This window comes from Capricornis sumatraensis, chromosome 8 (genome assembly GCF_032405125.1).
Source record: "Capricornis sumatraensis isolate serow.1 chromosome 8, serow.2, whole genome shotgun sequence".
NCBI lineage: Eukaryota > Metazoa > Chordata > Mammalia > Artiodactyla > Bovidae > Capricornis > Capricornis sumatraensis.
In genome coordinates, this window is record NC_091076.1 from 76,901,451 (window position 1) to 76,923,516 (window position 22,066).

At 50.0% G+C, this 22,066-nt stretch overlaps 5 protein-coding genes across 6 annotated transcripts; 2 read left to right on the forward strand and 3 right to left on the reverse strand.

The window, feature by feature from the left end:
* Positions 1-456: 456 nt before the first annotated feature.
* On the forward strand, positions 457-1,159 carry C8H17orf114 (chromosome 8 C17orf114 homolog). The gene is made up of 2 exons (XM_068976253.1): positions 457-529; positions 987-1,159. Exons 1-2 carry the CDS (start codon positions 457-459, stop codon positions 1,157-1,159), a joined length of 246 nt encoding a protein of 81 aa, XP_068832354.1.
* A 1,598-nt stretch (positions 1,160-2,757) lies between these two features.
* On the reverse strand, positions 2,758-4,970 carry PSMB6 (proteasome 20S subunit beta 6). Of its 2 annotated transcripts, none has more exons than XM_068978023.1 (6): positions 4,837-4,970; positions 4,122-4,189; positions 3,665-3,796; positions 3,434-3,563; positions 3,105-3,249; positions 2,758-2,960 (listed from the first exon to the last, which is right to left on the reverse strand). In XM_068978023.1, exons 1-6 carry the CDS (start codon positions 4,936-4,938, stop codon positions 2,818-2,820), a joined length of 720 nt encoding a protein of 239 aa, XP_068834124.1. In that variant the 5' UTR covers positions 4,939-4,970; the 3' UTR covers positions 2,758-2,817. The 2 variants fall into 2 exon arrangements, with proteins under 2 accessions (XP_068834124.1, XP_068834125.1); XM_068978024.1 differs by having other exon boundaries at positions 2,791-2,980.
* Positions 4,971-8,958: 3,988 nt separating this feature from the next.
* On the reverse strand, positions 8,959-10,455 carry GLTPD2 (glycolipid transfer protein domain containing 2). Its single transcript, XM_068978668.1, has 4 exons — positions 10,321-10,455; positions 10,158-10,210; positions 9,745-9,911; positions 8,959-9,646 (listed from the first exon to the last, which is right to left on the reverse strand). The coding sequence occupies exons 1-4, from the start codon at positions 10,424-10,426 to the stop codon at positions 9,022-9,024; spliced, it is 951 nt and encodes a 316-aa protein (XP_068834769.1). The 5' UTR covers positions 10,427-10,455; the 3' UTR covers positions 8,959-9,021.
* Positions 10,456-12,355: 1,900 nt separating this feature from the next.
* On the forward strand, positions 12,356-13,495 carry VMO1 (vitelline membrane outer layer 1 homolog). The gene is made up of 3 exons (XM_068978737.1): positions 12,356-12,728; positions 12,808-12,923; positions 13,198-13,495. Exons 1-3 carry the CDS (start codon positions 12,543-12,545, stop codon positions 13,493-13,495), a joined length of 600 nt encoding a protein of 199 aa, XP_068834838.1. The 5' UTR covers positions 12,356-12,542.
* Positions 13,496-14,831: 1,336 nt separating this feature from the next.
* TM4SF5 (transmembrane 4 L six family member 5) lies at positions 14,832-21,463 on the reverse strand. Its single transcript, XM_068978865.1, has 5 exons — positions 21,274-21,463; positions 16,139-16,219; positions 15,475-15,611; positions 15,036-15,219; positions 14,832-14,953 (listed from the first exon to the last, which is right to left on the reverse strand). The coding sequence occupies exons 1-5, from the start codon at positions 21,445-21,447 to the stop codon at positions 14,939-14,941; spliced, it is 591 nt and encodes a 196-aa protein (XP_068834966.1). The 5' UTR covers positions 21,448-21,463; the 3' UTR covers positions 14,832-14,938.
* Positions 21,464-22,066: the final 603 nt, after the last annotated feature.

Here is a 22,066-nt window from a genome sequence, read left to right on the forward strand (position 1 = left end):
AAACTTTCTTGTTCTGAAAAAATAGACTATTCTTTCAAGTTTTACATCTTGGGTATCCTAAATAGAAATGAATCTCATTGTGAAATACAAATGTATCCCCAGCAGGGTCCAGCCTGGCACAAAGTTGTCTGGCATTACTGCAGTGAATTTTCACTGTGCCCATCTGGCACATATGTGTCTGTCTCTACCCTACCTTTCCTCCCAGTCTTCTGCTTCTCCATGGAGATCAGAGACAACCCCCAAATTAAGGAGGCACAAAAGGAGAGGTATTTGAGTGGGGGATCCCCCACCCCTTCCCTCGTCCCTCTTCTCCCCCTTCCATCTCCTGGCGCCGATAATCACCAGGCGGTCTGAGGCTAAGTGGTAGTTTTGCCCACAGTGGAGGGCCTTGGAAACCACACCCCTCCTGGGGCCCTCCTGGCCATTCTCAGCATCTCCGTCTTCTCCACTGTTGAGATGGGTCTGAAGGGGGCATGGTGTTTCCCATGGTGTGGGTGCCGGAGACAGCGAAGGACTGACAGAGGAGCAGGTATGGGGGAGACAGAGGAAAAGGTGGGCAGACAGTCAGACAGACAGACTGTGCTGGAGAGAAAGGTAGATGCTCAGACCAGGGAAGGGAAAGGATGGTCTCTCTTCCTGGGTGGGAGGTGGATCTATCGCTTCACCACAGGACTGGCTAAACACTTTGCAGGCCCCATTATGAAGTGAAGAAGTGAGACCCCCCCCTTATTAAAAAAATTATCAAGAATTTCAAGACATTGATAGCAGAGCATGACACCAAGCACAGGAGCCCTTCTGAGTGTGGCCCCTTGTGCCAGCGCACAGGTCAAGGGCCAGGGAAGCCGACCCTGCCACCAGCTTCACCTCTCCCTTTTGCCATCTGATGCTGGTGACACTCACCCCTCAAGTCCCCAGCCATCTTCCCTGGCCGCTTTTCCTCCTCCTGATCCACTGTGCCCATCTTCCCCCTCCAATGTCCCTTTTAGGCCTGGATCCAGCTGCCCCTCCAGATCCAGACGGCAGCCCGGCTGTAGCCCCGATTGCCACCGAGGGAGGGATACCATCCCCAGGGTCTGGTGCCTACTTCAGCAGGAAGGCCCGGCTCTCCTTCCGCCACCAGCTGCATGATGTAGCGTCAGCCAATGACTCCACCATCTGATGCGGGGCACCGGGGGCTACACCTCCAGGCCTTGGCAACCTTCCTTCCCCACCTTCTCATCTGAGCCCAAGGCCCTTCCCACAGGACCCTCATGACCTTATTAAATACATTGAGAGTATTGCGTGCGCGTGTGTACGTGGTGTGTTTTGGAGAGGAGATGGGGACCACACCAGGCCTGTGTGATGGGGCTGAGGTGGGAAGTGCAGCAGGGTGGGAGTGAGGACACGGGAGTGGGAAACAGGAGGCGCCTGATCTCCAGCAGAGCCCAGGTATGCCCAGCGGGAAGTAGGTTTTCTGAAACCAAGCTTCAGAGCTAAAGGTGGTGAAACCAGTTTGGAGCGGTTAGTGGGTAGGCAGGACAGCAGATTGGGCCAGGGAGCATATTCATTTGATAAATATTAAATGTTCACTCCCTGCCAGGTATTGAAAATATATCAGTCACTCAAGCACAAGGAATCTTCTCATTGAATTTGCTTTCTGGTAGGAGGAGGCAGATAATAAATAAGCATGGTAATGAGACACTAAAATGTACTGCTGTGAAGAAAATAAACAGATAATGTGAGAAAAGGGTGGTGGTGTTTCTTAAAATTCAGGTTAGGAAAGGCCTTTCTGTGGAGGGATGGAGTTTGCAGGGTTGTGGAGTATAAGGGAAAGAGCAATCAAAGATGCTTTGAGACAGGGAAGACCGGGAGAACAGGTTTTACAGAAAATCAAAACTTCTGCAGTGGTTATTTTAAGCTTGAGATCAGAGATTCTTCACTTAATCCAGGACCTCACCACATCCTTAAGAAGATTCCTCTGTACCCCCTGAAATCTCCCAGGGCAGGACTGTGTTTTTTTTGTTTGCTTTTGTTTTTTTGGCCATGGCACTTGACTTAAGGGATCTTAGTTCCTAACCATGGGACCACTAGGGAATTCCCCAAGGCAGGATTATATTCTAGTACCAGGTTTCCAAATGTGGCTTTCACAGTTCCCTTAGCCACTGAGTGGAGAAACAGATGAGGGAAGACTGTCAGTCATTGTCAATGAGCACCACTGAGGTCTCTGGGTCCAGCCAGTCTTGCAGGGGCCAGAGTTCACTCCCGGTTTCCCATCCGAGGGACTGAAAGCTGACTTCCCATCACCCTCCCAAAGGAAAGGTGGTCGCTGGAGCTGACCCACAGCACTCCCAGTGGCCTTAAACTCCATTTGCATCAAGGTCCACCTTCCACCCAAGAGCTGCTTCTGATGAAGTGACAGAGGTGAGTGTGAACACAGGGGACCATGAGCCTGGGTCGGAGATCTGGACTCCTTCTGGCCTCACAGCCAGTAGCCTCCCAGGGGGCAGGCTGAGGGGAGGTGACTCCAGTCTCCGTCAGAATTTTGAGTCCCACCTTGGGCTTGAATAGCAAGGAGAGTGGAACACCTGTGGAAAGCCCCCACATCAACCACACTCCTGTCACAAGTGCCTGGATGTGGTAAAGAAAGTGTGGGGGCTGATGGCCTGGAGAAGGGTCCATTCCAGCTTGCTCAGGACAGTGATTTATACAAACAGGAATGGCCCAGACAGAGGTCAAGGAAAGAACCTCAAAGCACACAGATTCTCACTGATGAACTGTTTATTGACTTTTGAATGGGGTATGTATGGGGTGTCTCATTATATCTTAGGATCTCAGGATTCAGAGAGGTGGTAAAGTGGCAATGGTGAATTTGGGAATCTGGTCTCCCAGAAGTACCTGCCGCTCTACCCCTGGTTCTGCAATGGCTGCCAGGCGGATCACCCCTCCACTAGAGCCATCCCGCTCCATTGCCAAAGCGAGAGCTGTGGATAAAAGAAGAAAATTAGGTTAAGAGAAGAAAGTTAGGATCACAGTCAGATGCTGGGATCATGGCAAGGGAAGAGGAACGTTGACCTGGCTTGGCTAGGAAGATTTAGGCTCACAGACCCAGAAGCCCAAATTCTCACCATTGGCAGTGAACTGCAGGCATTCTTCCTTGGTCATGCCTTCCCGGTAGGTAGCATCCACATAGCCATAGATATAGGAGCTCCCAGAGCCCCCGATGGCAAAGGGCTGTCGTACCATCATACCCCCCATGGGCACCGAGTACACCTACCAGACAGAGAGAGAAGAATGTCATCATTTGTACATATACAATCACCTGTCCATTGTGGGAGTGGTCTGTGTAGAGTTAATAGTAAGTGATGTAGAGACTGGAAAAAGAACTAGAAAATGGCTGGGGTGGGGAGAGACTGAAAGGCATGGCTCCAGCGTTCTGAGGGTGGTGGTGTCTGACCTGTCCCCCTTCTTGGGGGTCCCAGCCGGCAATGATGATTCCTGCCATCAGGTCTTCTCGGTATCGGTAACACATCTCCTTAAAGAGACTGGCCGCTGTGTGCACCAGCGGAGGCTCATTCAGCTCAATGCTAGATGATGAAGAGAGTCATAGGGAAGACAGTGTCAGACCATTCAGGCCCTCAGGTCCCAATTCCTTTCAGATACTTGTTCTTCCCCTGCCCACAAGTACCTGTGGAAACCAAGCTGATAAGTGACCGCATCAGCTACTGCTTGGGTATCAGCTGCTGAGCCTGAGCGGCAGCAGAAAATACGGTCGTGAATAGGGGTCAGCTTGTCAGTCACTCGATTGGCAATGTACGACCTGCAGGATGGCAGAATAGTGAGGGAAGGAGCCCACCTGTCTCCCACTTCCATCTTTCACTATCCACTGCCTCAATAGGAATTCCAGTATTCCCAATCAGTCTTCATCTAAACTGAAACAGGCTGGAAAACAAACTTTTGCAAGTATTTCACCAAAAGGTTTAGAGAACTACAAAGTAGTAAAAGATGGCAAATCCTAATCTCCCAGGAGGGAGAAATCTCCGTTCCCACAGCAGCCCAAGGAGGATAAGGATGGGCTGGCAGGCAAGGAAGGAAGAAAGGGGAAGATGGGAAGAAGATCTTTCACATAGCTGTCCTGAGCTCACCCAGTGGTTGTTCTGGAGTCGGCTCCTAGAACCACGCCCCCATCAAATTGTACGGCCATGATAGTGGTCTGGAAAAAAGGATAAAGGGCGAGTCGGCCTCTCCATATTCTCCAGCACACACAAACCTCAATGATCCGTCTATCCAGTCCACAGAGTACGAGTTAAGTCCTGCACCACCAAAGAAAGTGACAGTGAAGTCGCTCAGTCGTGTCCAACTCTTTGCGACCCCATGGACTGTAGCCTACCAGGCTCCTCTGTCCATGGGATTTTCCAGGCAATAGTACTGGAGTGGATTGCCATTTCTTTCTCCAGGGGATCTTCCCAACCCAGGGATCGAACTTGGGTCTCCCTCATTGTAGACAGACGCTTTATCGTCTGAGCCACCAGGGAAGTACTAAACCATCATCAAATCTCATGGCGGGGGGGCGGGTCTCAATACCCCGCAGGGTATCATAATTCCAATCCTCAAATTCCCAAAGGGCCATCCTGGCCTTAAGCTTTCGTCCTGCGAGATTCCAGAATCCCACGCTCAGCCTACCTTCCACCTCCCACCACATCACTCCTGCATCCTTAGAATACCTTTCCCCCGGCCTGAGTGCATCGCACAGACCACCTCTCTCCTCCCGCCCCTTCAGTTCTCCCAACCCACTCCAGCGTTATCCTTCTATCTCTTCAAGCCTTGCGCATATCTCCTGAATCCCGAGTTCTTCCTTACCCCTGTGGAAACTTCCCGGTTCTCCCAGTCGGGGGCAATAGCCTCAGGCCCCCAAGCTGGTGCCGGCCTGGTTCCCCAAGCTGCTACTAGGGTGGCCGCCATCTTCCTCGAGGCTCCGGTATTGCCGCAAAGCAACTGTCGTAAAGCGCTCTGTCACTGTCTCGAGTCGTGATCTGAAGACTTCTGGTTGACGGCAGAAGGGAAAAAAATGCATAGGGAAAGTTCTTTTGCGACAGGGAGCGCTTGATGGCAGCGTGGCTGGCAAACCAAAAAAAATCAACAGAAAAACCTGCAAACCGTATGGAAAGACTACTTTCCTCTCGGTTCGGGCGGGACTGATAAATCTGATCGGAATTGCGGATCAAAGAACCTTCATGGTAGACTTGTGCATCTCCGGTTTAGAGTGACCGCACTATGTTTTCGTTTATCTTAGTTAGATCAGATCAGATCAGATCAGTCGCTCAGTCCTGTCCGACTCTTTGCGACCCCATGAATCGCAGCACGCCAGGCATCCCTGTCCATCACCATCTCCCGGAGTTCCACTCAAACTCACGTCCATCGCGTCGGTGATGCCATCCAGCCATCTCATCCTCTGTCGTCCCCTTCTCCTCCTGCCCCCAATCCCTCCCAGCATCAGAGTCTTTTCCAATGAGTCAACTCTTCGCATGAGGTGGCCAAAGTACTGGAGTTTCAGCTTTAGCATCATTCCTTCCAAAGAACACCCAGGGCTGATCTCCTTTAGAATGGACAGGTTGAATCTCCTTGCAGTCCAAGGGACTCTCAAGAGCCTTCTCCAACCACAGTTCAAAAGCATCAATTCTTTGGCGCTCAGCTCTCTTCACAGGCCAACTGTCGCATCCATACATGACCACTGGAAAAACCATAGCCTTGACTAGACGGACCTTTATTGGCAAATACCTAGGAGTATATAGTAGGAATGAAATTGCTGGGTCATGTAGTAAGTTTTTATTTAACATTTTAAGGAACTTACAGCTTTTGCACAGCAGCTGCCTCGTTTTACATTCCCATTAGCCGTGAATGAGGATTACGATTTCTCCACTTCCTAATCGTGACTGAGCATGTTTAACTTTAGCTCGTTTAGAGGGTGTGAAGTGATAGCTTGTGTAACATTGAGCATATTTTCATGTGCTGAATGACTATTTGCATATCTTTTTGGAAAGTGCTTTGTCCATTTTAAAGTTGAATTTTTTTTCCTGTTATTATTTTAAGACGGCTTTTGTTTCGTTTTGTTGTCTTCATAAGAAAAACATCAAACTTTTAAAAATAGGCTTTTTAATTTACTTATGTATTGGCTGCACCTCAGGATTTGCAGGATCTCAGTTCCCTGACTAGGGTTCACAGCAGTGGAAGCCCCAAATGCTAACCACTAAGCCACTAGGGAACTCCCAACATCAAACTTCTTAAAAATTTGAAGTATAGTTGATTTACAATATTGTTTTAGTTTCAGGTGTATAGCAAAGTGATTAAGTTTTATATATATATATATATATATATATATATATATATATATCCATCATAGACTATTACAAGATATTAAGGATACTTCCCTGTGCTATTTACTTGTATTTTGGCTGCACCGGGTCTTAGTTGTGGCATGCAGGATCTAGTTCCCTGATTAGGGATTGAAAGCAGCCCCCGCTGCACTGCAAGCACACTCTTAGCCACTGGACCACCAGGGAAGTTCCCTTCATTTTTCCCCCTTCATTTTTAATATAGGTATATATACCTACACATTTTCTTCTGAGCACTTTTTATGCTATATCCCAAGTTTTGGTGTGCTTTGTTTTCACTTTCCCTAGTCTCAAAGTATTTTTCTTGGAGTGGGGGAGAAAAAATATTTTTCTGGTGATTTCTTCTGTGACCTAGTGTTTGCCTAAAAGTATGCTTTTTTACTTTCCACATATTTGTGAATTTTTCAAATTTCCTTTTACTATTGATTTCTAATTTCATTTCAGCTTAGTTGGAGAAGGTTTCGTGACTTCAACCTTTAAAAATATTTTGAGACTCTTGTGGCCTACTCTGTGGTCTACTCTGGGGTTGCGTATGTGCTTGAGAAGAATATATATTTGACTGTTATTGTGTGGAGTGGTCCTCCTATGAACTTGCCATACTATTTCTACATACTTCAGCTGAGCTGGAGCTGGGGTTTGAATTGAAAATATGACCCTGACACACCCTTGCTTAAAATTAACTCTCAAGATACAGTCTCCCATCTCTGTAATAGTTTATAAGGGCCTTTGTGAACTTGCTCCTGCCCACCTGACTGTAATCACATCTTAGCATTTTAACCATTTTTGGTATACAATTTGATAGCATTAAGTACATTTACATTGTTGTGCAATCCCCTCTTCTTTTTGACACTCTTGACTGCAATTATCTGAACTATTTTTAGTGTTTCCTCATACATTCATTCATCAAAGAGCTGTTGAATGTCTGCTAGGTGCCAGACACCGTTTGAGGCACTGAAAGTACATCTGGGAACAAAGTAGACAAATCCTAGCCCCATGGAACTTTCTATTGGGGGAGACAAAAAAAAAGTACAATATATAGTATGTTAGATAGTGAATTACACTAAGAAGAAAAAGCAAGGAATGGAGATAGGAAGTGTGTGTGTGTTGAAATTTTAGAAAGAATAATCAAGGCAGGTTTCACTCAGGAGACATGTAAATGAAGACCAAAAGGAAGGAGGGAAGTCATTTGTATATATTGGAGAAAAGCATTCTGGACAGACAGATGAGCAAGTACAATGGTCCTGAGGCAGGATATTGCCTGACATATTGTTGTTTAGTCGCTAAGATGTATTTGACTTTAGCGATCCCCAAGGGCTACAGCATGCCAGGCTCCTCTGTCCATGGGATTTCCCAGACAAGAATACTGGAATGGGTTGCCATTTCCTTCTCCAGGGGATCTTCCCAGCCTAGGGATTGAACCCGAGAATCCTACATTGGTAGGCAGATTCTTTACTGCTGAGCCACCAGGGAAACCCCTGCCTGACACATTCAATGGATATTGAGGTCAGTTTGGCTAGTGCAATCAGTTCACAGAGGACTTTTGAGAAAATTTCCAACCTTCTCAACTGAAGATATGATCCAGAAAATCTTCTGCTTAAGTTTTTAAAAGTTTTAATCTAAGTTCAATAGGAAGCCATTGGAAAATGTTGAGCAGGGAAGTGACATGATATGCTCTACATTTTAAAGATCACTGTGGCTGTTTTATTGAAAATATGCTGTAGGAAAGCAAAGTATGGGAGAGAGAAACAGGAGGCTATTGAAACAATCCAAGTGATAGATAAAATTGACTTGATAGGTGGGTAGCAGTGGAGATAGTAAGAAATAGAATTTGACAGATTGGAGGTGGGTATGATGAAAGAGAAACCAGAGTCTGGATGACCACAAGGTTTTCTAGCTTAAGGACGTAGAAGAATGGAATTGTCATTTACTGAGGTAGTGAGGACTATGGAGCATTTTAGGAAGAGAGGATATCGGAAGCTCAGCTTTGGACTTAAGTTTGCTATGTTTAGTTGAAATCCACATGGAGATGTGGAATAAGGATGAGTATACATAGTATTCTGGAATCCAGGGGAAAGCGGGTTGGAGTTATAATTTGGGAGTTATCAGTGTATAACTTTGTTCACTGGAGTCAACAAACAAACATTATTGAGCTGGCACCTGCTTGACGTGAGTCAAGAAGCACAGGTTTTAGCCTTGGGTAGCTGACGGGAAAGGGTGTCATTTACTGAGACAGGAAACATAGGAAGAGGTGCGGTTCTGGGAGGAAGTGACTGGATCCGTGTAGGATGTGTTGCATTTGCGGTGTCTGTGGAGATGTCCGGGAAAGAGTTGGCTTTATGGGGGCTGGAGCTCAGGGGACAGGTTTGGACTGGAGACGTGGCATGTAGTGGACAAGTGAAGCTGTAGGAATGACTGAGACAGGTCAAGGGTAGCGAGTCTCTCGGCGGCGGGGGATAGGAATAGCACATCTTCATCTTCCCGCATCTATTTTTTCTATTTCCCTTAAGCGCCTGCCATCATCGCACAAAACGCCCTAAGTCGACGGCTATCAGAGAATAGCCCCACTGTTTTTATTCCCCACTGTTCCTCTCTCCTCCGGGAGATTGCAGATAGAGGAAGAGGCTAAACCCCCACCCACGCCTGGTTGGTGACGTCACCACGGAGGCGGGGTATGTGGTGACCACGCCCCTGGCGGCGAGAGGCCAGCCGAGGGCTCAACCCCAGCTGTACCGACGCCTCCTCGGTGTGCTTCCTTCCTTCCGTCAGCCAGCTCGAGCAAGCCGCGCTCAGCCAATAAGCCCTGGGTACGGTTGTAGACGTCCTCCAGGGTGCCCGCGGCCCGGGCCAGCGCGGCCCTCGCCTCCGTCTCTCTGGCTCCGGGACACATCAGCTGGAGTAAGCGGCCGCGACTCGGGAAAGCGAGGAATGCGAGGTGGACAGCCTGACGGACGAGCCAGGTGTGATGCGGGGCCAGGGCCGTACCATAAGCATCGCTGCACTGAACGCCGGCGTCCGGGCCTCCGAGCATCCCGGTCGCCACCCGGTGGAGGCAGAGCTGGGACCAGCGTAGCGCACGGTGCAGCAGGAGCATCGTTACCGAGCCCGAAGCCTTGGCCGAGGGCGGTGGAGCGATCTCGGGCCGCTCCCACGCCACCATCGTCCCCAGGGACGTGTAGTGCGCGGCTTGTGGGCCGTGCACCAGAGCTTCGAGGGCTGTCACTTTTGCGGAGGCCTCGCTTGTGGCGAAGGCGAAGATGGAGCCGAGGGGAGTTAGGAACCTGTGGGTGTGTGATGGTGGGAAGGGTAGGAAGGTTTGCGAGAGGGCGATGGAGCCACCAAGAGGCGGGGACTGGATGAGAGGAGAGAGCTCACTCACCTGACTAGCTCCCTCCATCCTGCCAGGTACTGTGATAATTCCACGTCCCCTTCCGTGTTCAGACTGGCGCGGAACGACCTCATCATATGGCCCAGCATCCCCTGGGGGCCCAGACACCGAGGTTCTTCCCATTCCGGGCTCTCTAGGGGTCCCGACTGTTGCTGGACCTGCAGGTTAGATTTGAGGGCATCGAGATGGGAGCAGAACCCCTAGCTTGCTGGGCTCGCCAAGCAGCCCAGTTGGTCTCTGAAGAAATTATTCCTTAGATCTAGCTGGTGTTTCTCTGGCTGGACTCTCAACTTCTGACGGGAGAGGGGAGAGTAGGAGGAGGGCCTGCTCTTCATCAGATCCTCAGACTGGTCCTCTCAGGACCACGCCAGGAGCTCCCAGTTCCAGCCCTGCCGGTAGCGTACCTGGAAAGGCGGCGGCCCCACTCCAATGCAGGACTGCGTCCCAGATCCGCAGCCTGAGGGGGGAGGCGGGACAGAGCACTGAGGGCCTAAGGTGAGGTCTTAGGTCCCCAGGGCCTGGATTCCCCGGTTCCTCCCAGAGCAGGTGAGAGAACGGGCTACTCACGAAGGTTCCGAGCCCAGAGATAAACAAGCAGTAGCGCGAAGACAGCAAGAGGAATTGCGCTGTGCAGCCACCGCCGCGGGATCTGCCCCGGCAGTGCGACCCCCATGGCTGCGGCAGGGACCACCACCCCCTTGCCAGCCGCTAGCCGGGCTTTGTCCCTCCGCCTCCAGGAGGGGAGGGAAGCCGCAGTGCCTGAGGTGCAAAGAGTTAATAATTAACCTACCAAGTCCCCTTCCCCTGTGCCCTTTGCCCCAGAGGGCAGCATCCGAGGGGTGAGGGACTGGAATGAGGAAGGCTGGGTGGTAGTAAGAGGCAGCCTGGGTACTGTGAAGAGAGGCTGAGGTCAGAAGCAGGTCCCCCAAGGAACAATGGTGGGCCTTAGGCTGACTCTGGGGCTTGAGTTCCTCCACTGTAAATTGAGGATAACAATAGGTTCTTTTGCAAGGCCTCATGTGAGGATTAAATGATATCACATGTGCAAACACTGTAAATGGAAAAGCTTACCACAACTGCTCCATAAATCTTACTTTTAAAGTTCAAGCATGGGGCACCTGGGACCCAGGGAACACCCACTTCTAAATTATCCTATCCTCGTGCATGTGTGCTAAGTCACTTCAGTCCTGTACGACTCTTTGTGACATGATGGACTGTAGCCCACCAGGCTCCTCTGTCCATGTGGATTCTCAAGGCAAGAATACTGGAGAGGGTTGCCAGGCCCTCCTCCACGGGATCTTCCCAACCCCCAGATCGAACCTGCCATTCTTATGTCTTCTGCATTGACAGGCAGGTTCTTTACCACTAGCATCACCTGGGAAGCCCCATCCTCTCCTCAGGGGAACTTGTCTTGAACTGGAAGCCTGATGTCTCAATTATATACTTTAGGCTGTCTCCTTTTACAGTTGTTTAATTCTTTAAACCTCCAAAATGATTCCTCAGTCAAACCAACCTTTATAAATACCTCCACATGCCAGGCCCTGTACTAGGCCCCAGGAATAGAAATGTGCCTTTACAGAGCTCAAGGTGCATTGAAGAATTTATCATCTGTCTCTCCAACTGGGATGTGAGCTCTGATGAAGACAGGGGCTTTTTCATGTTTGCTACTCTATTTACAGCATTTAGAATATTACCTGTGATACAACACATTGTTTCTAAATAAGTATGTATTGAATAAAGCACAGGAATATGCGTGAGGGGCAGGCCAATGAGGGTTGGTACTACTCCCCATTGGTGGCTTAGACTGTAAAGCCTCTGCCTGGGATTCAGGAGACCTGGGTTTGATCCCTGGGTCAGGAAGATCCCCTGGAGAAGGAAATGGCAACCCACTCCAGTACTTTTGCCTGGAAAATCCCATGGACGGAGGAGCCTAGTAGGCGACAGTCTATGGGGTCCCAAAGAGTTGGACACGACTGAGTGACTTCACTTTCTTTCATTTTTCATTACTCCCCGCAACAAACCTGAGCGGTTTTGTTGCTGTTGTTGTTGTTTCCAATTAGGAGTCCCCCTGGTGGTCATAGGTGGGAAAACATTGAGGGAAAGGATACAGGAAGAAATGGAATAAATGGCATCTCCTGTCTTCAGTCATCCATCCGTAAACTTATTAGACTTCTTCCCTGTCTCTGTGTACAGTTTCTTTTGAGAGAGAGAGGTGTCCCAGATTCTCAAGGAGTCAGGACTCCAACCACTCACACGATGCTTCCTAGCTCCCATACTCCATGGATTCTTTCTTACCCTGTCTCACTCTGATGCTATCTCACATCCTGGAGGTCCCTGGGGTCCCTGTCCCCTGGGATTCTGGAACCATCACTTCCATCCCTAGCCTTGGGTCCCCCATTTCCCAATGCTGGAACGTTCCCCGGTTTGCTGCCTGTGACCTTAGGCAAATTGTTTGCCATTTTGCAGCCCCAGTTCCCTCATCTGCAGAATAGGAAGGGTAATTTCCACCGCCTAAAATTGTTTTGTGGATTAAATAAAATATGCCTGCAAAACGCGAACCATGATTCTTGGTTTAAAGTTTGTTAACGTTGTGTAAGTGGGTAGTTTTTCAAACTCGTGGCTTCTTGCTGCCCCTCCTCCCCTGGCGCTGGGCTGAGAGTCAAATCTGTAGGACCGGATTAGTTTTGAATTTCACTTAATCTGGGTGGCCCTTCCGCAATCCAAGCCCTCTTAAAAGCAAAGGTTGCTTTTAAGCCTGCTAAGGAGCCTGGGCTCACGGAGGCTGCGGGATGGAGCTAGAAGCAGGAGCCAAGCTGCCGCTGCTGCTGCTGCTGCTGCAGGCCACTTGCTTGGGGTACGCAGGAGCAGATGGCTACATGTCGGTCATCGAGGTGACCAACGGGGGCCCCTGGGGCGACTGGGCCTGGCCCGAGATGTGTCCTGACGGATTCTTCGCCAGCGGGTTCTCGCTCAAGGTAGGGACTCATGCCTCGGTCTCGGAGGGGACCCCGGAACCGAGGGTGGCAGTCTTCTGACTCGTCGTCGGTCGCCCAGGTGGAGCCCCCACAAGGCATTCCTGACGACGACACGGCCCTGAATGGGATCCGGCTGCACTGCGCGGGCGGGCAAGCGGATCTCAACGCGCACGTGGTGGAGTCCCAGTCTGGAAGGTGGGGGGCAGGGGCCGAGGATCCCCTAGGGTCGGGGTATGCCCCTTACCCTCGGTTACACACATCCCCTCCCCTCCCGACGGGCAGGTTCCTCCAGGAGGTTTAGAAATGGGAAGCGGGTGGGGGACCGCCCCCTCCCACCCCACACCACCCGCCCGCATCTCTGTGGAGGTCAGGTGACTGAGCGCCTGGCGGGGAAGCCCCCGAGGCCTGGGTCGGGCTGGAGGTGGGTAGGGGGCGCCGCGGAGCCAGTGCGTCTTCCCTTCCACCCCAGGTGGGGATGGTGGAGTGAGCCGCTGTGGTGTCCCGTCGGCGGCTTCCTGGTGGCTTTCTCGCTTCGCGTGGAGGCACCCGTGACCTTTGGGGACAACACAGCTGCGAACAACGTGCGCTTCCTCTGCTCCGACGGCACGGAGCTGCAGGGGCCGGGCCTGACCTGGGGAGACTTCGGAGACTGGAGTGAGCGTTGTCCTAAAGGCGTATGCGGCTTGCAAACCAAGATCCAGCAGCCTCAAGGCCTCCGCGACGACACCGCCATCAACGACGCACGCTTTTTCTGCTGCCGCAATTGATACCATCGTCGTCCTCTCCCAGCCCCAAGCCTCATCCCACCTCCGCTATTAAAGCTTCTCTGTCTTGGCTTTTTGGTCTGGCTTGTTTTAGGGATGGGAAACTGCGTCGCCTCGTGTTCCTCTTAACCTGGCATTGGGCCAGGCCCAATTAGGGGTTGGTCTCAGAGGTCTGGGCTTCCCTGCTGGCTCAGACAGTAAAGAATCCGCCTTGCAGGCGGGAGACCTGGGTTCCAGCCCTGGGTTGGGAAGATCCCCTGGTGGAGGGCATGGCAACCCACTCCAGTATTCTTACCTGGAGAATTCCCATGGACAGAGGAGCCTGGTGGGCTACAGTCCATAGCGTTGCAAAGAGCCAGACACGAATGAGGGACTAAGCAAACTCAGAAGTCTAGGGCAAGCAACTGAAAGTTACCGACTCCATAGTTCAGGGGAAAAAAAAAGAAAGAAACAAACGCATTGAAACAGATTTTGCTTACAGGTTGAGGAAGTCCTTGCTTTTCTGCCAGCCTCGGCAAACACGTCATCCCCATTAAGAGCCCAGGTTGTTTCCTTTCTGAACCACCAGTGACCCCAGATTAAGAAACTTCTACCAAATTAGGTGACAATGCTATATTGTCTTAAGGCTTCATTATCTAGAATTTAGGAGACTAACATGTCTTTTCCACACGTGCCTGCTCAGTTACTCAGTGGAGTCCGACTCTATGACCCCATGGGCTGTAGCCCGCCAGGCTCCTCTGTCCAAGGGATTTCCCAGGCAAGAATACTGGAGTGGGTTGCTATTTCCTCCTCCAGGAGATCTTCCCAATCCAGGTATAGACCCTTATCTCCTGCTTTGGCAGGCGGATTCTTTACCACTGAGCCACCTGGGAAGCTCGTCTTTTCCATATGTTTCCTTTTCTTCCCCCTACAAAACTCAAACAGTGGCTTTTCTGTACATTGAGTCCTATGAAGTGTCCTTGTCCTTGCCTGGACTCTCCCAACAGTCCAGATGATTAGCCCATCCACCAGATTTCAGGTCCAATTTTTCTTTCTTGGACTTTGTCTTATGAAAAAGGCCATGCGTCAGTCAATATCTATCCCCATTACCTCCATGTTTTTAAAAAGTGCTTATCACCAACTGAAATAATCTACTGCCTCTTTTAAAAACTGTCCATCTTCTAACCCCTGGAATGTTAAATTCGTTAAGAGCACAGAACTTGCCTGTCTTGTTTATACAGTACTTTCAGCGCACCAACAGCTCAGTAACTATATATTAAGAAAATAGCAAGCAAGGTGTAAGAGCCCCAAGCAACAGTGTACCTGGAGGCCTTCCAACACTCTTTGTATAAGGGCACAGTCTGAGACGTCTGAGACGCGGAAGAGAACTCTAAACACTCTAGTTTATTCCAGGGTAGGGGCGGGCCAGGTGAGTATCCAGGAGCGAGGGACCAGGTGGATGGAGCCTCACTGAGAGGAGCCCTGCAGAAAAGATAAAGTGAGGACAGGACACAGCCAGGGAGCAAATAGGTTTCCTTGCCAGCTCCATCCCACACCGTCCCACCTGCTTCTTCCTGCAATCGCCACAGAGGACACCAATGGACGCGTTCACCAGCTGCACCCCACAGAGCAAGATCTCCAGGCAGGATGCGGCCACCAGCAGCGAGAAAAGCGTCAAGTTCCAGAGGACCACATTGGGGGGCTCCACGCACAAGTTCCATTGCGTGCGGTTGAGCAGGTAAGAGCCTCTGCGGGTGGGGCAGGGTCACGCAAGAGCAGGAGGTCACGCGGAGCGCGCCCCCCGCCCCCCGCCCCCCCGCCCCCAACCTGGGGCTTCCCGCCCCGCGCAGGCGCCGAGGGGGATATGCACAGAGCTCGTTTGGCCCACGTGGAGGAAGATGTCTCGAAGCCGAGTCCGGCCTAGGTTCCCTGGTCCACGTGGAAAAGGCAGGTGGGCAGAGACAGAGAATGGGGCAGGGCCGCGAATACAGGCTAAGCCTTACGCGGTGTCTTGGAAGTGGTAATCCCAGGAGCCGTTCATTAAGCACTGTGGTCCAATTCGGAGCCCGGTTCCCGAGACCGAGAGGCAGTAGATGGCACCAAGCAACCCGATAGCTGAGCAGAAGACTGAGCGCAGCATCTACAGGCACAGCGCGAGCAGAGTTGTGTTGGGCCGCCCTTCCTCCTCCTGGGCGAACCGCGCCTGGCCCCGTGGCCCCCATTTTTCCCAGTGTCGTTAAAAATACACTTCCCATCAAACCCCGGGGCTGGAGTTCTGCTTAATCCTAAGAGCCGGTGGCCACGGAGTTTCAAGGGGGTTGTAAGTCCCCTCTGGTAAGGCCCACTGAAGCCTAATATTTGTCGGTGCGAGGGAGGGGTGAGATGGAGCCTAGGACTCTGCAGAAGTGCTCATGAAGCTGGGAATTCAGTAGAGGGACCATGGCTTTAGATGTGGTTCTTCGAAAACCGGTTCAAAGACCGAAGCTGAATCCTGTCTTTATTATTTTTAAAATGTATTAATTTTTTAAAGTTGTGTCCTATGGCATGTGGGATCTTATTTTCCCCCCACCAGGAATCAAACCTGGGCCCCCTGCGTTAGGAGCACAGAGTCTTAGCCACTAGACCACCGAGAAAGTCCCTTGAGCCCCGTCTTAATTTGAATCTTACCCTGCAGCGATTCCCACAGCAGCCTGCACCGCAACAGCCTTTGCCCCCGGCCCGGACAGCAGAAATTCCAGGACAAAGTACCTATTGGAGGAGAGTTGATATAAAAACAAGGCCATGATAGAATGCCATTCTCCCAAATCATCCCACCTTCTCCCTCTCTCTCTGAGTCCAAAAGTCCGTTATACACCGCTGTGTCTTTTTTCCTGTCTTGCATACAGGGTCGTCTTTGCCATCTTTCTAAATTCCATATATATGTGTTAGTATACTGTATTGGTGTTTTTCTTTCTGGCTATGTCTGACGCAGGATACAGCATGCTTGGGGCTGGTGCATGGGGATGACCCACAGAGATGTTATGGGGAGGGAGGTGGGAGGGGGTTTCATGTTTGGGAACACATGTAAGAATTAAAGATTTTAAAATTAAAAAAAAATATTAAAAATAAAAAATTAAAAAAAATATTAAAATGAAGTTTGAGGTTCTGATATCTTCAGTTTAAAAAAAAATAAAATAAAATAAAAACAAGGCCAGCAGGTCCCCATCTTGCATCAATGCTTACCTCCTCCTGGAAATTTACTGTGATGCCTTCAGCCCTTTGAACTACAAGGAGACCTTATCTTTACTTTTCCTGCAACACTGTGGGGCTCTGCTTTAAGTTTATCTGTATTTATGTGCCTTCTTATCTCTGTCCAGATTGTAGCCTCCAGGAGGGTAGGGCCCCAATATCCTTATATCCCCCATAAGTCTCAGTATATAGTAGGTGCCCAAGTGAATGGGAATCTGGAAGCCTGGGTTTAATGCCAAACTTGTGCTCATTTCACACTCATGAATTGATTCATCTCTCTGGATCTCAGTTTTGTCCTCTGTAAAATGGGTCTGTGTACCTCCCATGGCTGTTGTCAGGATTTAATGAAATAACAGGTTGACTTGATGTGAAGACTAACTCAGAATAAATGGTCAGTAAGTATAAAGTCCCTCAGCAGCAGGAAGGAATAGTGGTGTTGGAGTGTCTGGTGAACTGGGATTATGATGGAGGGTGGAGGAGTATGTAAGTGAAGACTCTGATGGGAAGGATGGGAATCCTCAAGATACAACCCTGATCCTGTCTTTCTTTCTCCTGTGGTCGTCCACAGAGAGCCCACCCCCTCCCAGGGTGTCTGCTGCTGCTTCTAACAATAATCAATTGTTAGAATCAATTCTAAATCAATCCCTTCAAATTCAGATCTGACTGCCTGAAGGGTCTGTTCATTTGTCTGTCTTGGCTTTAACTCAAGTTCATCCAACCTACTGACTTCACAGTTTATTCCCCCCAAAATTTATCTCCCTTTGGCTTTCTTGTCTCCATCAGTGGAAATATCCTCCAGGTCACTCAGTCCTGAAAACTTGAATCCTCCATACCGAGCCAGACCTCAAGTCCTTCAGTAGCTCTTGAATCAGTCCTTTCTTCCACCCAGTCAGTCCCCAGTCACCTCCCATAAGAAGGATGTGCTCATTCTCCCTATTGGGTTTCCATGTCTCTTGCCCTGTGCCCATACGCAATCCTACATTGCTATTACCAGATTTTTTTTTTTTTTTTTTTACTGCAATGGGTATTAGTTTCAGCAAACGGATCTTTGATCTTTGCTGAGGCATGCAGAATCTTTAGTTTCAGCTTGATCCCATCAGGGATCAAACCCAGTTCCCCTGCATTGGGAGTGCAAAGTCTTAGCCACTGGACCACCAGGGAAGTCCTGCTACCACCAGATTGAACTTCGCTTTCAATTGATCTTTTCCCTGATCCAATCCCTTAGAGTCTCCTCAAAGAGTCTCCTGTCAAGACTGAACTCTATGAAGGTGTCTGAGGCACCCTCCCTTTGGGTTCAGCCTTAGCTTTGTTGCACCCAACCAGGTTCTTTGCTTATTTCCCATCTCTATAATTCTGCAGCTGTCTGGATCTTTGCCTCCCTGTCTTCCTTGTCTGTCTCACACCAATTAAGCAACATTTGGGTCTTCTCCAAGGGAGAAGCTGAGAGCTTTAGTTCCATTACGTCATTCACAGCAACCTTACAGAAACACCTGCAGAGTTCAGTGAACTTTTCTCTAGACGCTCTTCCCTCTTCCTTGTCTCGTGGGAGGTCTGGGGCCAGAGGTGGCCCCCTTGCTTAGCCTGTCTTGTTATATCACTTACTCAGAGGCTCTTGGACCCAGAGACACCTGGATTTATCTTTTGGATTTATCAACTTCAAATGACTTCCTTGTTTGTGATTTTTTAAAAGTTTGTGTATTTATTTATTTGGCTGTGAAGTCTTAGGCTTCCCAGGTGGCAGTAGTGGTAAAGAACCTGCCTGTCAATGCAGGAGACTATAAGAGACATGGGTTTAACCCCTGAGTCTGGAAGATCCCCTGGAGGAGGACCTGGCAACCCATTCCAGTTTTCTTGCCTGGAGAACCCCATGGACAGAGGAGCCTGGTGGGCTATAGTCCATAGGGTCACGAAGAGTCGGACATGACTGAATGACGGCATGCACGCCAGGTCCTAGTTGCAGCATGCAGGATCTTTTAGCTGCAGCATGTGAACTCTTTAGTTGTGGCGTATGGGATCTAGTTCCCTGACTGGGGATTGAACCTGGACCCCATGCATTGAGAACACAGAGTCTTAGTCACTGGACCACCAGAAAAGTCCCTAATTTTTGCTTTTTTAGCCAAAGTGTTTGTTTCCTTTTTTTCTCTGAGCTCCTCTGTCTCACTCTCTGCTCTTTCTTTGTCTCAATGGAAAGAGGTAATTGAAGAAGCTGGAGGAAGCACTGAGTTTATAGCTTGGGTCTGTTTACTTTTCTCCATCTCAGTGGCCACTGGACTTGTCCACGCCACTGTTATCTCTCCTGGACAACTGTAGTAACCTCAGTTGGTCTTCCTACAGCCACTGCTGACCTCCTACTGTCCACTGTCCACCCAGCAGCCAGCCATATCCAACTGGATATGGAGCAATTAGAACTCTCATACTTTACTGATGGGAATACAATTGTTATAAGTACTTCAGACAACTCTTTGGTGATATCTGTTAGCACTGAATATTTGCATACCTTAAGACTCAGCAGTTTTACTCTGTAGGTATCTATCCAATAGACATGCAAACATACATTCACCTAAAGACATTTATAGGAATGTTTAGAGAACGTTATTTGGAATAAATCCAAGTTTGAAACTATCCAAATATCCATCAACAGTAGAATGTTTAAATAAATTGTGGTAATATTTATACAATGGAATGCATAAGAAATAATAAACTACAGCATTGTATACTAATATGGATGAAACTCACAAACGTATGTAATTTTGATCTGAAGGAGTCAGAACAAAAGTGTCCATAATGTAGGATTCCATTTATATAAAGTGCTAAACAGACAAATCTAACCTCTGGGGTAGAAGTCAGGATAGTGGGGCCCTTGGCAGTGTGGAGTAGGGCCTGGTAGAAGGCCTGTCTGAGATTCTTGTAATGACCCAGATCTTGATCTAAGTACCCAGAACATAAGTGTGTCCCCTCTATAAAAATTCACCGAACTGTATATTAAGGATCTGGGAAGTTGTCTGTATGACTTTTGAAAAACTAAAAAGTCCTTCAGTAGTTTATTGTGCACTGATAATAAAATTCAAATTCCTCACTGTGCTTTTTCAGGGGTGTAGATGCTCTGGCCTCTGCCCATCGCTGATCTCACCTGCTTCCCAGAAGCAGGCTGGTGAGATTGTGAGGAGATGTTGTTGGTTTGGGCTGGCAAAGGGGTGTGATATGACAGAGAGTGAGTGAGTAGGGCTGGGAGGAGTGTGATGTCTTGAAGAGGGTTGAGGTCAGAGGTATGGAGTGGAGTCCAACTGCCATAAATCCATGCGAGAGGGAGAGCAGGAGAAAAGGCCCTGGGGTGGGGGGTGAGAGGGGTGCTTAGTTGCTCAGTGACATCCGACTCTTTGTGACCCCGTGGGTTGTAGCCCGCCTCACTCCTCTGTCCATAGGAATTCTCCAGGCAAGAGTACTGGAGTGGGTTGCCAGGCCCTTCTCCAGGGGATATTCCCAACCCAGGTCTCCCTCATTTCGGACAGATTCTTTATCATCTGTGCCACCAGGGAAGCCCTGGTAAGAGGAGATTGTTGTATAAAGGAAAAGCTCAGTTCGTTCCCCATTTAGCGAACAGAGCTGTGGTCAGCAAAAGAAACAAAGATGAAGCATTCCCCTAGAAGAATTTCATCAGTCAGCCCTCCTGAGAAGTGGGGAACAGTGCCGGGGGATAAATCTTTTGCCTTCAGGCCATAAGGATGTTAAACTCACTTGACAGTCCTAAAAGGTCCCCTTGGAACTTCCCCAGTGGCCCAGTGGCTAAGACTGTGCTTCCACCACAAGTAGCACGGGTTCAATCCCTGGTCAGGGAACTAAGATCCCGCATGCCATGCGGAGCACAAACGAAAACGTTCCCCTACACAGGGAGGGGTTGGCAAATAGGGGTTAAGAAGTCCGGGAAATCTGTGTCTCCCCTTCCCCCACTTCTCCTGACAGGTCCTGGTCTCCAGAAAGCAACGGGGACCCCTTCTCCACCACACTGACCTAGGTTCTGAGTTTAGCGTTAGTGCCCAGTGCGTGGTGGGCATCCAGAAATGTTGGACAGGGAGGTGGAGGAGGTGACACTGAGCTGATAGGTAGAATGACTGATCTGCGACATCGCTACCTGGCTCCAGACACTATACTATCACTGTAAACCACCTCCCCCCGCAACACACACGCACTGAGCCCATTATTATCTTAACCCGATAACCGCCCAGGGAACCAGCTGTTCCTTCTGTCTCAACCCTTGTCATGAGGTGTTCCCAGCATCTGCTCAGCAGTGGGGATGGGGAAGGGCTGGGAAGACAAACTCCCTACCCAGGAGGGAACAGTTGAGAGCAGTGAGGCTCCTTCCTTCTCGTTCCGCTCAGACATTCAGCTCAGGACCCTGGGGCTGAGCAGCAACCCTCTGCAGTGCTTAGCATTTGGGGGCAGGCTGGGTGGGCTCCCAGTCACCACCAAGCCACCACCATCCTTTCTCCCTCCCTCCACTCCCTCCCGCTCCTGGTCAGGACTCCAGCGAGTGGTGCCCCCTCCCATGGCCCATGCGCCCCAGCCAGTCCTCTCACCATCAGGCCCCCACCAACAAAGCCAGCCATGAGCCAGACTTGCAAGCTGAGGTGGTCCTTGGTCCAGGTGGTCTGCCCATTGGGCACCAGCAGGAGGGCGTTGGCCACGATGCAGACCAGGGAGAGGGGGATGAGAGACAGCCCCACAAAGCGGGCACACTTGCCGGTGCACATGGTGAGGCTCTCGCAAAGGACAGGCGGTGAGTGAAAGTGAACCTAAGGTTCCCGAGTCCAGAGGGAAAAACAAGCCAGGAGCAAAGGTCGGGGAGGAGGTGTGGTGAAGCTGGCAGCAGCTGATAATAAAGGACAGGGGCAGGAGACGTGGGGCTGCTGCAGAGACGCAGGCCAAGGGGAGGATGTGGTGGACGAGCTAGGGGAGGCTGACCCACAGAGGAAGTTGCATGGAGTCGGTGTGTTCCTCTTCTTCTGCACACACCTCTCCACAGACCCTCCGTCAGCTCCTTACCTGCTTTGTGACTTACCCAAGCCCCTTAATGTCTCTAAATCTCAGTTGCCTCATCTGTATAGAGGGCATAGTGATGCTCCTGGGCTCTTGGGCTGGTGGTGAGGATTAAATAGGGAATTCCCTGGTGGTCCAGTGGTTAGGATTCTGCACTCTCACTGCCAGGGGCTCGGGTTCAGTCCCTGGTTGGGGAACTATGATCCTACATGCCATGTGGTGCAGCCAAAAGAAAAAGGGGTGAGGGTGAGAAGAATTTTGTAACAAAGAACACACTAAGCCAATGTGTGGTAGCCTCATTGCTTCTTAGCCCCACAGAGAAGCTTCCTCCTG

Excerpts from the sequence above, each read along its gene's own strand:
- C8H17orf114 (XM_068976253.1), top strand. The coding sequence starts at position 457 with ATGGGTCTGAAGGGGGCATGGTGTTTCCCATGGTGTGGGTGCCGGAGA. Across the intron at positions 530-986 it reads AAGGACTGACAGAGGAGCAG|GCCTGGATCCAGCTGCCCCT; the intron begins GTATGGGGGAGA and ends TGTCCCTTTTAG.
- PSMB6 (XM_068978023.1), bottom strand. The coding sequence starts at position 4,938 with ATGGCGGCCACCCTAGTAGCAGCTTGGGGAACCAGGCCGGCACCAGCT. Across the intron at positions 4,190-4,836 it reads ACCGGGAAGTTTCCACAGGG|ACCACTATCATGGCCGTACA; the intron begins GTAAGGAAGAAC and ends CCTTTTTTCCAG. Across the intron at positions 3,797-4,121 it reads GACTCCAGAACAACCACTGG|GTCGTACATTGCCAATCGAG; the intron begins GTGAGCTCAGGA and ends GCCATCCTGCAG.
- GLTPD2 (XM_068978668.1), bottom strand. The coding sequence starts at position 10,426 with ATGGGGGTCGCACTGCCGGGGCAGATCCCGCGGCGGTGGCTGCACAGC. Across the intron at positions 10,211-10,320 it reads TCTCTGGGCTCGGAACCTTC|GCTGCGGATCTGGGACGCAG; the intron begins GTGAGTAGCCCG and ends CTCCCCCCTCAG. Across the intron at positions 9,647-9,744 it reads GGATGGAGGGAGCTAGTCAG|GTTCCTAACTCCCCTCGGCT; the intron begins GTGAGTGAGCTC and ends ACACACCCACAG.
- VMO1 (XM_068978737.1), top strand. The coding sequence starts at position 12,543 with ATGGAGCTAGAAGCAGGAGCCAAGCTGCCGCTGCTGCTGCTGCTGCTG. Across the intron at positions 12,729-12,807 it reads CCAGCGGGTTCTCGCTCAAG|GTGGAGCCCCCACAAGGCAT; the intron begins GTAGGGACTCAT and ends TCGGTCGCCCAG. Across the intron at positions 12,924-13,197 it reads GTGGAGTCCCAGTCTGGAAG|GTGGGGATGGTGGAGTGAGC; the intron begins GTGGGGGGCAGG and ends CTTCCACCCCAG.
- TM4SF5 (XM_068978865.1), bottom strand. The coding sequence starts at position 21,447 with ATGTGCACCGGCAAGTGTGCCCGCTTTGTGGGGCTGTCTCTCATCCCC. Across the intron at positions 16,220-21,273 it reads TTGTTGGTGGGGGCCTGATG|GTACTTTGTCCTGGAATTTC; the intron begins GTGAGAGGACTG and ends CTCCTCCAATAG. Across the intron at positions 15,220-15,474 it reads TACCACTTCCAAGACACCGC|AGGCTCTTACCTGCTCAACC; the intron begins GTAAGGCTTAGC and ends CCCCACCCGCAG.